Below are 15746 nucleotides of genomic sequence, written 5' to 3'. Positions count from 1 at the left end.
ATCCAAACATACGCTCACATTCACACACTTCTGTCAGTTCAAACCATGATTTTACAGGCCATTTACTCGGTTACCACATAAAGAGCTACATTTGTTTTCCCCAAGCCTTAACCCTTGGCCTATGATATATAAAATATTTTCTTCTCCATTATCTAGACCCTGTTACTTTCTTTGGTTTATCAATCAGTATTTCCTTAATGTCCATATCAATCAAAAATAAGAATAACATGTCCTACACATTCTTGGTACAATATGGATATACTATTTTACATTATCTTTTTCATCCTGTTTTATTTAATGATTCCAATTTTTCTTCTTAATTGAAAACTTTGTATGGCTTTATCTACAGTACTCTGAGACAAAATGTATAGTTTTCCATTTTGAATTTGTTCGAGGGCAGAGTATTATTAGGATCAGCTGATATCCACTAAATTCAATCCAATTACTTTAGCCATATTTAGCACCAGTACTGTCTTCACACTCTGTCTTCTATATGTAGTCACTCACCTCCTTAAGTTGAAGTTCCCCAGACACCTACCTTGGGAGAATGTATATAGTTCTGATATCTACCCCTCCAAAACAGTAAAGAAGTTCAGCTGAGTTATTATCTGAATACAAAGAGGCTATACTTATCTGTTCAGGTTTCCTTTATAGAAAGTCTAAAATGTTATGCACAATTTGCAGTAGTTTAGAACATAAATGCACAACAGTGAAGACAGCTAACTAAGAAATTATCACCTCAAAGAACACAGCAAAAAAATAAAAATAAATAAAAAAAAAATAATAATAATAATAAATAATAATAAATTAAAATAAGTGCTCTTTTCTTAAAAAAATAAATAAAATATATATATATATATATATATATATATATATATATATATATATATATATATATATATATATTTTTTTTTTTTTTTACTCGCCTGTTATGCTTGATGCCTTAACTTGTAAAACCAGAAAAAAAAAATATGGTTAAGGATAAACTGCATTGAGCTGTGCTGCTTGTGCTGCTTAAAGTTGCATATTTAGTTGCATGCAAAATAAGAATAGTATGTAAGCTGAAAATCTACAGTAATTATTATACTTTTGATATTATTTCAAGCATTAATGTAATTAATTTATGATTAATGATAAACTAACGTCTATCTAACCCAAAAAGGTGTTGTATGTCATGTGAATAGGTCATTAAAGTAGTGTAGTTTATAACAGAGACTTATAGGCCTTGCTAGCATTTTGCACAGACCATCTAAATTTGCTCTCACTTCAAGAGCTCAGTATTAGTGCTGCAATCTTGTTTGGGTGGTGCCGTATTGAATCTTAACAGGTGATGTGTGGACCTGTCCTCAAGTGGACTGCTTATTCAGAGAAGGTAGCCCAGAAGCTGCCTGCCTAAAATGTGCCTTGTATAATACATTATATTATTACATTTATTTTTGTAGAGCAAAAATCAGTAAATTTACTGATTCAGAGCAACAGCTGGGTATAAGCATGTGTTTGCCATGATTTACTGAGAGGTTGTAGAAAATTGAAAAAGAAGAGTAGTGGAGTGGGGGTGGTGAGACTGAGAATTTGTGATCTGCGAATTAGTTTGCAGGAATTTGGTGCGTGCGTGTGTGTGTGTGTGTGGACTGTTGGCAAAATAATCCCACAGTCTAGATGGCCGGAGTCAATCTTAATTGCACTGGAGACATCCGGCATGAGAGTGCCAGGATTAATGTTTTGCTTCAAGATTAGATGTCACTATTGAGAAAGGGGATGGCATTAAAAAAATATTAAATGTCATTGGAAAACTGCAGGTATTTCATGTGATATGATCATCCAGTTAAGATTTAATTTTGTGTTGTATTGAATCTTTTTGTTCCCTATATGTTCCCTATATGACTAAAATTGATTATAAAAATAAGTAAATAAAGGTGCAATTTTGTAAAAATCAAACAATAGGTTACACCCAATTTCTTGCATATGTAAAAGTTTAGAATCTGTTTAGGACACATCACTTTTGTTGAAATGTCCCATCTTGTTGTCTTCAAGTATGATACAGGTGTCTGTGAAAAGCTTTTTTTCACCTCATGCCCTGATCCTGTTATGCAACACAGGTGCGGATGATTGAATTTATTAACCCCGCAATAAACCTGGCAGAGTCAGACAAGCACGCATAAAGAAAGCATTCTCATTCTCCATGATTGACAGGTCTAGACCCACTGTATGCCCTTAATCTGAGAAATGCAAGTTTGCCTGCATACTAAGTGCAATGCAATTCACTGACAATAATTGTACAATCAAGAGCAAGGAACCCTTGTGTTACCTTAAGCAAAGGTTTTGCTAAACAGATTACATTCAGTTTGTAGAAATCTTTATGTCACTCATATGTCTGGTTAATAAGTCATTATCACTGCATAATCTAACATGGTGGTTATTATAAAGTGTGATCTTCTGTGTACTCTTCCAGATGCCTACCCTATCTCTGAAGTGGTGTATAAGTGGACTCAAGGCGCAGCCAAGTCTGTGGTTGTGGCGGAGGAGGGGTCACGCCTCAACCAGTACCATCTGATTGGCCAGACGGCTGGTACGGAAGACATCAGCACAAGTAGAGGTAAACCACTTTGTCTAACCCAATCCCAACTGTCAGTCATTACAATCAATTAGTGTAAGATCTCTCAATCAATTTCATAGTTCACTTGTAATGACACCAAATTATTCCAATGACACCAACATGGTTGAACTAATGCCCAACATTAGTTTTACATAATATACTGTATTATCTTGTATATGTGGCCCCAAAAAGTATTTGGACACCTAAGTCCCACTAAAAATGTATACATGCACATTACATTACAAAATATCAGACCAAGCATTTAAAAAAATATTTTTTTAGGTTTCAAATGATAAATCAATTGAAATAGTGTTCAAAATTTAGACAAGTGTTGGGCCAATTTTTGGTTGTTAAACATGTCCACAGTTAATATGATTAACTAAGCCTTTAGGGGAACTGACTTCAAACATCCACTAAAAATCACCCTTGGACTATTTGGATACAAGTAAATGGTTCTAAAAGGTAAACTTAAAGCTGAACTTAAAGCTGACAGCTTGTTTTTGCAGATTTTGATATTTTTTTTATCTAATGCTATGACATTCACACATTCTGAAGAGTGTCTTCAGTGTGACTTCTTACTTGTTGAGTCTCATGCATTATCTTCAGGAACAAGATTCTTGTTGTATTACACCATTTTAGTTTCATTCCCCTATATGGAGCTTGTTGTTTTTTGACATCATCTCCCTTAAATAATGTGATAGCCCTTCTGCGATTGTAGCTTTTTCAAATCAATCTGGATGACAAATGAGTGATGAGGATTTGATTATACCTCCCACTCATGGCCAGCTGTCTCTAGGGCCAGAGAGAGGAAGAGATGAAGATGAAAGAACGATACAGAGAGAGGGAGGGTAAAAACAACACTTATCCCTATCCTGAGCCATTGGGTCTGGAGGGTTAATCCCCATGGTTCCCCATCAGTTGTGCTTTTACCATGTGACGTCTGTTAGCTACCACTGGCTGAAGTCGGCAAGAGACACATGGGAGCTGGGTAGGGGAGATGGGGGCTAGGCGGCATCTGCCTAATTCGGTTATGTAAAAGTACTGGTAAAACACTCTTATCATTGCTGCCTCTAGCTTTGTAATCATTACAGGATGTATGTGGGGGGTGGAGGGGCTTTCCCTTGTTCCGCCTTGGTGGATGGATGTACAAATATGGATAGCTGTGCTGATGTGGCATCCAGTCATATTCAAAAAGACATTATTGTGCTCTGAACATGATCTAGGCAAATACCATTAACGATATTTGACCACATCACCTTTGAAAACCCTGCTGAGCCATCTCGCTTTCTCACTAATTTACAGGGAACTGATTTTGTCTATAGCCACTGCATATCAAAGTTAGCTGGCTCAGGTGCACCCCCCCCCCCCCTTCCTTTTTTACAGCCTGACTTACAGTAAGTACAAAGGTCAGCTGGTCATTACCTCTGCTAATCTAAGGTGCAAACCTCTTTACAAAATCAAAAATAGCTCTACCAGGACTTCATATCATGAGTACAGGGTCATTAGCTCAACTTAGAAAATCTAGCAGAGAAGAATAAGGAAGAAAGAAAATTGCATTGGTGAAATGATCTCCTGTGAAAATGTCAACATTCAATTGTTTGCCCAACACTGTAAAGATATCCAGATAACTTGTCACCTTTTATTAATAAGGACTCCCATCCAGAAAATACAGTAGAAACTGCCCTTGCCAACAGTTGAAATATATAAAAGTAGAACACTTACCAATTGACCAACATGGCTGCGTTGTTCTCTGCTATGAATGGCAGTTCTCCATAAACACTCCAAAAACTTAGCAGTAAAATCCACCAGAGTCGCATGTTTGCAGCTCTCAAAAGAGTCCAACCCCGTAGGGCATACCCAAGGCGGAATATCTGAAATGGGGCACTGCCAGTCGTGCTCTCCTCCCAGTCATTGGAATAAATGGGAGATTGAGAAAAAGGGGATGTGGTGAGCCCCTCTTGACGAGGACATCTTTGCCCCCAGGGCCTTCACGAAGTACAATGCTCAAAGTTTTCCTCGAGGTCCAAGGCTCAACAGCTTGTTGTCATCTTCATTTGGTCCACTAGAGCTGTACACTTGGATCCTGACTAGATTTTGTGGTTTTCACTCACTCTCTCCCTGTTAGCTCATAAAGAGTACATCCTGAATGAGAATGGCCTGGCCTGACAGAGTGGATGGAACTATTAAAAGAGTGAGAGACAGAAGAGTGAGAGAGCAAGAGAGAGAGAGAGAGATTGAAGCCTGCAGGATGCAGATTGTAACAAGGGATTAGTGGGACACAAAAATCCGATTTTGCCAGGAGAAAGCAGCAGTCATCAGTGGATTTTCTATAGTTTACCAGACTGTGTGGCTAGAAAGGATTTTTTTTTTAAAAGCTTCAAATTCAATCTTTGCTTGGTTAACAGGAAATATGATGTTTTTTTCACTCTGTATTCTCTTTTTTAATGTAGTCAGTGATTAACCTCACCATGTTCCAACACACTTTAAGCACATTTGACAGCTCTTAAACAGACCATAACTGTTAGTCTTACTTAGATGTTTCAATCTATTCCATAATGGTGACCTACAATTATATACATTTATATTACATTATATATAAACAAAATGTAAATACTCAAAATATACAGTATTTCCACTATTTTAGTTGGACTGATATAGTGAAATACCTTCAAAGTATCTTTTTTTCTGTAGACATGACAGTAACTGTTCACAATGTTTCTATTCCCCCCACCCCGCCCCCTTCATTTTCTCTTTAAACCTCTCAGCTGATTTGCTTATCCACCCTAGATTTTAATTACACTCTATCCCTATCTTAGTCCCTTTCTTTCTTCAGCATTCCCTCTTACTTATCTTTCCAGTTCCCTTCCTTTCTCTCATCTTTGTTCTTCTGGTTTACTGTTCCCCTGCAGGTCAATACACAGTCATGATGGCCCATTTCTACCTGAAGAGGAAGATTGGCTACTTTGTGATTCAGACATACATGCCCTGCTTTATGACTGTTATCCTGTCCCAAGTCTCTTTCTGGCTGAACCGTGAATCAGTCCCTGCCAGGACGGTCTTTGGTTAGTGTCTTCTTCAACAAATAAAATACCTTAAACATTTGCTAACACTTTACAATAAGGTTCCATTTGTTAACATTAGTTAACATGAACTAACAATTAACAATATATTTTACAGCATGTACTCATCTTTGTTAATGTTAGTTAATAAAAATACAATTGTTCAGTGTTAGTTCATGTTAGTTCATAGTACATTAACTAATGCTTGCAAATGTATTAGTTTAAATTAACAAGAACTAAGGTTAATAAATGCTGTAAATGTATTGTTCATTGTTAGTTTATGTTAACTACAGTAACGTTGTTAACCAGTTTTAGCAAATGGAACACTATTGTAAAGTGTTGCCAAAAATTAATTATACTGTGCTCACCCTTAGAAGGGTTGTCACTAGGGTCGAATTAATGCACGGGATTACATGGGTTTAAGCCCCCGAACTTCCGAGTGGGGTCATGTCATGGTATGTTCCCGTCAACGTTCTCGGGAGGGCGTGTATGTAAATGCATTCTGCAGGAGACTCTGATGTAAACACAGAGAGTGTGCGCAACGGCTAAACCTGTCTGTGTAGCGCATGTTCATTGAGTGAAAACATTTATTGTTGCATTTTGTTGCATACTGTTTTGAAGTGCTAGTGCTGTTGACATCCTTACTCCAGTAGTATCAGATATTTACTCCCGAATTTCTGGTCATTCAGACCAAACATGTTCTTACACTAAATAAAGCTAGATGCAGAGCAATGAGTTCAACAAGTTCTGTTTAACTTGACACAGCATCTAAAAAAACGCAGTGCTCCTGCATGAGATGCTGAAAAAACAGTGACAGCACCACAGTCAAAGATGTCCGTTTAGCGCATTTAGCGCATTTTACTTAGAAAAACAATTGATGGACGGAGATGGACTCCGAAATTTATGTGGATGGCCCCTTAGGCAGCCTGACTGTAAAGTATGCAGAGCATGTTTTAAATGGCTGCATTCCCTTTTCACCTAGTATGTACGGATTCTTAGCTGTCGTTCCTTTAGCCCATTAATTAATGTTTTGCTGAATACATCGATACTTCTTATCAAAATGGAAATCAGAATTGACTGATGCAATCAGAGGGAATAAAAAGCTAATCCACTCAAATGGCTGTATTTGAATTCACACCATCATTCCCATTCAGTTCCAAGGCCTTGCATTGTATCTTGGCAATAATCAGCAAAGCGAACAGACAGTCCGCAAGGAATATGTGCCCACGCAAACAAGAACATCTTTGTGACTGGGCTACATCACAAGGATCCATCAAACATAAAACTCTGAGCTTTTGCACACACCACAAATATACATATACATATACTGTACATATACTGTACATAGACATATACATGAATGGAGACTCACTAAAGACCCGTTTGCTGATATTGCACATGTGAAGATGTTTTATTTGCACAGCCTGTGGCTGAGAGATCCCAGAGCCCTATATGCCTAAGGGACTGAAGTATCATACCTATTTATGTGTAAAAGTCTATCTGTCCTCTGCCTGGGGCTATCTGCAGAGCACCCTCTGACAGCAACTGCACACCTCCACTCTTTCAGGATATTTCCTAGTAGTCTACCGTCCTTTGACTATGCATACAGTAAATGATTATTAACTATAAAGTTTTTCTAAGGGCATGTTGGATATTAAGAAGCAAAATCTTATTTGACCTTTATTGATGTTGTGTTTGGTCATTCATTGTTACTTTTTGTGTTTTTCCTTTGATAGATTAGACGCATTTCTGGGAATGAAAACAATAATTGTGTCTGTATTTCTAGCTGGTTTGCTTTGTTTTGTTGTTTAGATGAGTTTATGGTTTATAAGCCAATATTTTATTCATGCACAGTATTTTAAATTTTGAAAGAATTATGCCATTTTATTTTGTGTAAGACATAATTTTACTGCTCCCTGGTAGTTGCAAAAAGCCTACTTTACTCCTACTGAAAAAAATTGAATTAAGTATTGTGATTATGTTTTTTAGAATGATTATGTTTTGAAAGTATTTATACTGATTATGTGCCTGTATATTATTTATTATAGTCTAATGCCTATAATGTTTTGAGAAGTTTCTTTTGTTAAGTAGGCTAGAAGTATTGTTTAAAGGGGATAGTTCCCCCCTAAATGAAAATTGTCATAATTTACTCTCCCTCGTGCCATTCCAAACTCTTATGACTTTCTTTCTTCCATGGAACTTAAAAGAAGAATTTTTGAAGAATGTTGTTTTAAGCTGGTCTCCTCCATACAGAGAGAGTAGATGGAGATCAGGTGCTGTCAAACTCCAAAAAGAATGAAAAAGCACCATGAAAACATCATAAATGTAGTCTATATGACTCATGTTCTGTATTTCAAAGTCTTCTGAAACCATATGATAGCTTTGGTGTGAAAAAACTGATATATGATTTTGAAAATCCTGCTCATCAGCTGCAGTCTCAACCTCTTTTAATATTAATATTAATATCTATGTGTCTGATTTTCTCCCTCAGGTGTGACCACAGTGTTGACCATGACCACGCTCAGCATCAGTGCCCGCAACTCTTTACCCAAAGTGGCATATGCCACTGCCATGGACTGGTTCATCGCTGTTTGTTATGCCTTTGTGTTCTCAGCACTCATTGAGTTTGCTACAGTCAACTATTTTACAAAACGCAGCTGGGCATGGGATGGAAAGAAGGCCTTGGAAGCCCAGCAGCCCAAAGTAAGTGAATGTGTGTGTGTTGAGTATTTGTGCATATGTGATGTACTACTCTAGAAATGGAAATCATAAGGAATTTAACAATTCTGGTTACAGTTCCTCTGAAAGCTTTCATTAATAATTATTTATTTTAGTACTCTTGAAAAAGTAATACATAAAACAAATATGGACTGCAATACAATACAAATTTCTTGTGTTAACATTTCATTCATTCATTCATTCATTTACTTGCCTTTTACCCTTCATTTACATTGCATTTTAACTCTCAGACAGGCTCAGAAACAAAGCCATTGTTGTGCAGTGCAGTTGCACAACTTGACAACAGAGTTCCATTTGATGTGAGGGTTACAATATATTTCTTCTCTTACAATGGTTGTATAATACACTTTTTCTAAATAATTGTTAAGAGGCACCAAAAGAGCTTAAGAGTGCTCAGTACAACATTTCAGATGGTGACACTTACTCAAATGTCAACAGCTTTATTAGATGTGCTGCAATTGTGTTAGCGGCTGATAGATGTCACATTTTCAAATTCTGCAGGATGAATATTTAGCCTTTACCCAGAATGCCCCTTAGACCAGCCACTTCACTGAGATTTCTGAGAGCTGCTTGCTTGATGTACATGTAAATGTCAGGTTTTCACATCTCCATATGCAAGATCCATTTTCACCCAGGTGGTAATTTTTCATTCAGTGTGGACAAAAAGATTTCAAAGAGCAGCCAGTGCACATATCACCATATTGAGTGTTTTAGTAAAGGCTCTACAGTTGAACCTCTGAAGGTCAGATTTGACCTCCAACTCAGCTTCCTTAAAGTCGCCATGAAATCAGAATGAATGTTTTGCTGCATTTAGTCTATATTTATTCTCTTTAAAGTTATCAATATGCTAGTGTACTTCCAAATGCTGACTGATGCAGTGAGATCAAGCAGATGGAAATTACTTCAATAAATCAGATGATTTGTAGAAGGAACAACAACTTTAATTTGTAAAAATTAATAAATGAATAAAAATTAAATAATGAATACTGAGAATAAATGCGATAATACAGAAAATAAATGTTTGATTATAAATGTTAAGTAGATATATCTTAAGGATGTATCCAAGGACTAAGTCCTGGAATAAACCTAACAACACAAAGTCTTGTCTGTGTCTAATGAACTAAGTAAATGGAAAAAAGTTAAAGTACAGAGATGAGTCGAAATGAGGCCTCAAAGTTGGAGATCAGATGTGAAGAGCTAGAGAGCTGAGGTGTTAGTCTGACACCCAGATATTAGTTAAGGTATTTATACCCTCTTGAGACTGTTCCAGCAGGCATTTCCTTTTTAGGTACAGAAAGTTCTGCGCAATCATGTAATAACCCTAATTGTCAGGTCAGGCAGTTATGACTTATAGAAGAGTGAAAATTGCAGTTTGAGTGGAAAGATAGACTATAGCCCCACTCATACATTTATTTATGCAAACAACTCATAAATTTACCTATCTCAGCGAGATACAAGGACAGGTGTCTCGAAACATATCCTGTTGTGTACTAGGTCTATATCTGTACTATGTCTGCACATTTCTTAGAACAATAAGTCATAAACTATGCTCACTCGTTCCAGCTCTGAAGACTCATGAGGTCAAAAGGGTAACCAACAGGTCAAAAGGGTAACAAACTCATATATTAGAGGATGCATTTAGTTCTCACGGGAACATTGGATACATAAGGCATCAAGCATGAATATAATGAGAGTTAAACAGTGATGATATAAATGAATATAAAACTGAGTACATAAATGTGAATATATGAATATGATTGCTTAGCTTCTGATCATAGTTGATTTCAAGCATAATATCAGTAAGCAAAAATATAAAATATAGAAAAGACTCTAGCCACGTGCATCACTGACAAAATTCGTTTTCAGAAGATATAAGTATTTAAAATCAGCAGTCTCTCTTTTCTGGCTTGACAGACCGAGGCACAGTCATGATGACACAAATGGCATGAGAAACTTTGTCCAATTAAATGATTTCTAGAACGAGAACACTCCCTCCCCCTAGTGTATGGCTGTGTTCTAACTGACGATGATCATGCCTTCGCACTTTCGCAGGGTACTTCCAAAGGAGCACAATCCATGTTGTTGGGTCAGTTCCAAACAGATTTACAATAAGAATTGCTTAAAATGAGTTTTGACTTACCATTATCACCTTTCAGCCTTCTGAAGCTCTCACAGTTGAGGGCAATTCTTTATGCTTAGTGTATTGTGATTCAAAATGTGGACAAATTAGCTTCTACTCGCTTGTTTTTACATTCATCTGTATTTGCACAACGGCTCCAGCCTTGTCCTAATGTAAACCAAGTCCCCGCCTTACATTTTTTTTATTGTTTGAAAAGTCGTTTCACTCAGAAGTAGTCACAATACAGTAATAAAGTCGGTCACAACTTCCATTTCATGGCGACTTTAAATGTCACCCTCACTTTTTTTTTATTAAACACTACCATACTCCCCCTCTTCTTCAGAGGATTCTGTCCAGAAGCCAGTTCACCCAATCACCAAATTATCAATTTGTCATCATTTACTCACCCACGTTTTTCCAAACACATATGACTTTGTATAGAAATATGAAATATTTCTCTCGGTTTGCATTTTTGGTTAACTATCAATTTAAGTTTATTCTTTGCACAAGCTACATACTAGTTAAGTGAAGATAAAGAGAAGAATGAATGGGGTGGCTAGAATTAGAACATGATCAATATGTCTTGCAGCTCAAAGCTCTTTGTCCCCCACTCCTTTGACCAGGCATTGTGCCAGACTACCTCTCTGCCCACCTGAGACTGAGCTCTCAAAGCACTGACATATACAGTATAAGCACCTTTGCAGGATAGCAGGATTTTTATTTAGAGCTGTAACCACTTCTTATTTCCCCTTCAATCTAATGTCTCAGACTATTTGTGGTAACTTCTTATTTTATTATTGTCTCACTGAAGGTATTTTTCTAGAACAGAAACGGAAGATACATAATTGCGATAACAAATTTATATATATATATATATATATATATATATATATATATAATTTTAATGTTTAATAATATAAATATTTATAATATTTTACTAATTATAATATTTTTTTATAATGTAGGCCTACTGTGTATCTAAAACTTAAATTAATTTGTAGAGTCTTGAAAATGTTTTAATTTAGTTTCCATTAATGATAATAACACTGACTTTAACATTCTCTTGAGTGAATCAGGTTCAATCCACTCTGTTGACAAGCCATTTTGAACTGATCTCTCAACTGCTCCATAATTGTTCTGTCTCTTCATCAATTAATCTTTTCTTCAAAACCTGCAGAGGCCTTTGTTTAACATTCAGAGCTAGATCTCTTTTAACACTGATTGTATTTTACCTTTAATTAGAAGGTTACGACCTTCAAACTGATTCCTTATCTGGGCTTTCTCATAGCAGCTAGTTAGCGGCTTCATTCTTACAATGAAAGTCTCATAGAAAAACTCCTAAATATAACAACATCTTCTCACTTTTCTCAAACACAGAAAAAAGACCCATTGGCACTCTCCAAGAAGCCAAACAATGCCTGTTCATCCAGAGTGAACTTCACCCCCAACATCACAAAGGATGCAGGTATCTCCACCATCTCTAACAGCACCGCTGTTCAGTTGAAGAGCGCTGAGAGCAAGCCTGCAATGGATCCCAAAAAAACCTACAACAGTGTCAGCAAAATTGACAAGATGTCCCGGATTGTGTTCCCTGTGCTTTTTGGGACTTTCAACCTGGTTTACTGGGCCACATACCTCAACAGGGAACCAGTGATTAAAGGAGCTGTTTAGCCCACATAAAATGGTTGTCCCCACAACGCAGATCCCTTTGCATCCTCTTTTTCTTCATCACTTCAATATTAAATGACAAACTGACCCAGCAAGAACAATGCCAAACACTTATTTACTGCACCTCTCACATCACTACTCTATAAGTGGAGCGCATCTGTTGAATTTCCATTCTGAAATCATAAATTGCATGATTCCAAGCTCTTTGGAAATATTGTTGCCATATATGCCTTGACTTTCTACTTTATATGCCCCTGTACTAGGATTTCATTGGTTAATTATTGCATTCATCTTACAATGACATGAGCTCCACACAGGCTGCCATTTCATTAATGAAAAGGTTTCCAAAGGACCTGAGCAAAAAATAATGCATTTGGCATCAACATATATAACTGAATCAAAAAAGTACAGCAAGGCCAAATGCTATGCAAAAACACAGTTTTTCTACTGTATTATGATTAGTAATTGCTTATAATGAAACCCTTGCTTTATATGAATGGACTTCTTTAAGTTTTGTAGCTTTACCATCAGTGATTTTGTTTAAGGTACACAGATAGCCATGCTAAATCTGTTGCCTTCAGAGGAAAACTTAATATTGAGTGCACTGGAATGTCCTGCAATTACTTCTTTATAAGACAAGTTTGATTTTGCTTTCATTTGCAGTTTTTCTGGGTTTTTTTTGAACTAGCTAAATAGCATTGTGCACCCTAGAGGCAGCTTTTCACACTTTCTTCTGCAAAGTGAACAAGGTCAGGTTGCAGCTAAGACTTTCAAATAATTTGTGTATAGCTTGTTGATGCTTTGCTTTAATGTAGATGCGGCTTAACATTAGCAAGAAAGAGCTGAAAATGGTTCTGCTATGCTATTCTAATGTGCAGTCAAAGCAACATGAATGCAAGCTAGCTCACTGGTGGTGAAAACGCAGATTGTCTTGTGAAATATAGGCTTTGATAGAATATGGTATTTCTTTACAGTTAATCATTTTTAACACATGGATTTTCATGCTGTTTAGGCAACACACTTTCTCTGTGCTGTGTTTTGGTCTGTGGTTTTTGATTACCTGGATCAAAATGAGAAGAGCAAAAGCCTTAAATGTTGACACCCAGGAGAAACATAAGGGAATTATTCAAAGTAAAAATATCAGGTTTAAAAGGTCTGAAAAACAATATGAAAGAAAAACTTACACATAGAATAAATGTACAAGGTTAAAATAAATGCACCATTATTCAGATACAAAAAATGTCAAGAGGCAGAATATATATATTCTATATATAAAAATTGAGAAAAGAACAGTGGCCTTTTTTAGTGCAAAAGAGAAACTCGGAAAGACTGTAATTATTCTATTCTGAACTTGTTACATGAAAGTGAGATGGCTTAAAGAACTAAATGACCCCATGGATGCTGTGTAGGTCATTAAGGGTGTGTTCACACTTGACAGGTTTGGTTCGATTAAAACAAACTCTGGTGCAATTGCTCTGTTAGTGCGGTTCATTTGAACAAGTGTGAACGCTGCCATCCGAACCTTGGTGCGCACCAAACAAGCAGACCAAGACCCTCTGAATAGTGGGTCTCGGTCCGCTTCCAAACGAACTCTGGTGCAGTTCGATTGATATATGAACGCAACATGGACCAAAGACGTCTAAACCAAAAACAGGAAGTAATTTGCCTAATACTTACCTCAAGCATACCTGGTTCTTCTCATCATAGGAGCTATGTTGCCCATTATAGTTCGGTACAGGCGTCGGAACCGCCGTCAGCCGTCCTTGCAGCATATCTTTGTTTGTGTGTGAAACGGAGGAATTCCTGGCGCTGTTTTGACTCCTTTACACATAGCTCTTCGTTTGTTCTCAGCTGGTAAAAATACCACATATATACATATATAAATCCAACGAGCGCATTTAGCCCAGCAGCCAGCATTGTTTTGGATGTTCGGCAAGTTCCATCGCAAAATATACATCATAAAAGCTGTCCAATCAGGTTGTGACTTTTTCCTGATGCCTTTTGTTTCGTATCTTTAGCTTCGGTGTTAAAAATGCTAGTGTGAACGCTAAGCAAACCAGGACTAAATGTATCATTTTCTTTTTTGGTCTGGACCAAGAGAACCGAACTACAATTGTGAACACACCCTAAGAGGCAAACTACAAGAGCCATTAAGCGTTGCTCATTTGTGCAGTACTCAGGCCTGCAAGAGACAGAATTCAGCAAACTAACTGAAACAGAGATATTTGAAAGAAACATGAGAGAGTGAGTAATGTGCCCTTTTACAACAATGGATTATTCCAGAAATGTACAGCTGTTCCTCAAAGCATACATGTTTGTTTTAAGTAATAAATTCATGCCTGATATGTTTCTTGACTAAGTTCTGATTACTCTGCTCTAGGGTCATAACTGTTTAGTGACAGTGGAAACCAGTCTAATTTACACCCAGGGAGGAAATGTTCATGCTCAGTTAAAGGAAAAATAATCAAGATTTCCATTGTTATCAAAGGCTTATACAGCATTAAATTGCCTGGGCAGAACTGTATTTACTTCAGAAATGGTATGCCAATCATTTGCTTTGATTAACGCCGGACTGTGTGGCATGAGAGGTTTTTGTGTTTATTGGGTTCACAGGCCCATGGCAATAAGATTGTGTGCATGAAGCTTAGCATGATGTTTTCCTAACGGAACAGTTGCTGCAGAAGCCACTGTAACTGTGGAAGAAGGTTTCTACAGATTACTACTGGGATTATACAAAACACACATTTGCACAAACATCAAGACTAGAGTTCCTGGAGCAGTGAGAATGCTGAATCCTTCCTCTGGTCCTGTGTGCCGGCAACATCTGGCCCACATCTGTTTGTGTAGGATTTAGCTCCACTTAAGTTGCTTTTTTCCAACCAGTGCTCCTATACATGGTACCAATTTAAACTAGCACCAGTGCAGCCAAATGACTGTCATCTTTCTGCAATGTGTGATGCCAAATCATTATGGGTGCATTTGAAACAGATTTGGATTTGAAGATGTACTGTACATTGGAAATTCTATTTAAATATGTGTATTCTGTGTTACATTTTGGTGTAGGTCATCCATCCTTATATGAAATCTTTCGCTTAAGCTTTATGAATATTAAGCAATGCTGTTATTATGTTTGTCAATGTCTGAGTCACTGTGACATTTATTTGACATGTCATGCTCTTGTTATGGGCTTTCTGAAAGACTTAACTCCATTTTAATACATGTAAGGCAAGTGTAAACCACTCCAATATGAACTCATCCCTCACAATAATGCACAGCATGCCAATGGACCTTAAACCTTTAATCCTCTGAGGGGCAGAGTGAAAGCTTGGAATCCTATTCCTGGTGTCGGACCGGAATTCTGCTTGTGTAGAACCCCTCTCGCCATTACTGATTTCAGTTTATATCTCTGAGAGACACCCAGTTGTTTTCATTTTATTATTAAGAAAACAAACACCTTGATTGCATCTCCTCAAGCTCAACATGCATTGTCTTATGAAAAGGGGGTTTGGGCATGCCACTATTTTGATTTAATCAATTTTCCAGAAATGGCAGTTCAGGGCTCTTA

General features: G+C 37.0%; 2 protein-coding genes across 4 annotated transcripts in view; one reads left to right on the top strand and one right to left on the bottom strand.

The window, feature by feature from the left end:
• The window catches only part of gabrb3 (gamma-aminobutyric acid type A receptor subunit beta3), a 103478-nt gene extending 98752 nt beyond the window's left edge, over positions 1–4726 (bottom strand). Inside the window, exon 1 of the mRNA XM_051712692.1 lies at positions 4319–4726. Coding sequence (XP_051568652.1) covers positions 4319–4413 — 95 coding nt within the window. The 5' untranslated portion in view covers positions 4414–4726. The remainder of the gene's footprint in view (positions 1–4318) is intronic.
• Positions 1–15421, top strand: part of gabra5 (gamma-aminobutyric acid type A receptor subunit alpha5) — a 56246-nt gene extending 40825 nt beyond the window's left edge. For all 3 annotated transcript variants that reach the window (XM_051712696.1, XM_051712697.1, XM_051712695.1), the window contains 4 exons: positions 2453–2596; positions 5506–5658; positions 8147–8358; positions 11891–15421. In XM_051712696.1, coding sequence (XP_051568656.1) covers positions 2453–2596; positions 5506–5658; positions 8147–8358; positions 11891–12184 — 803 coding nt within the window. In that variant the 3' untranslated portion in view covers positions 12185–15421. The remainder of the gene's footprint in view (positions 1–2452; positions 2597–5505; positions 5659–8146; positions 8359–11890) is intronic.
• Positions 15422–15746: the final 325 nt, after the last annotated feature.

The sequence above is a fragment of the Myxocyprinus asiaticus genome, chromosome 12 (genome assembly GCF_019703515.2).
Source record: "Myxocyprinus asiaticus isolate MX2 ecotype Aquarium Trade chromosome 12, UBuf_Myxa_2, whole genome shotgun sequence".
NCBI lineage: Eukaryota > Metazoa > Chordata > Actinopteri > Cypriniformes > Catostomidae > Myxocyprinus > Myxocyprinus asiaticus.
Note: the sequence above shows the minus strand (reverse complement) of the source record. Positions and strands in the feature narration are given on the sequence as shown.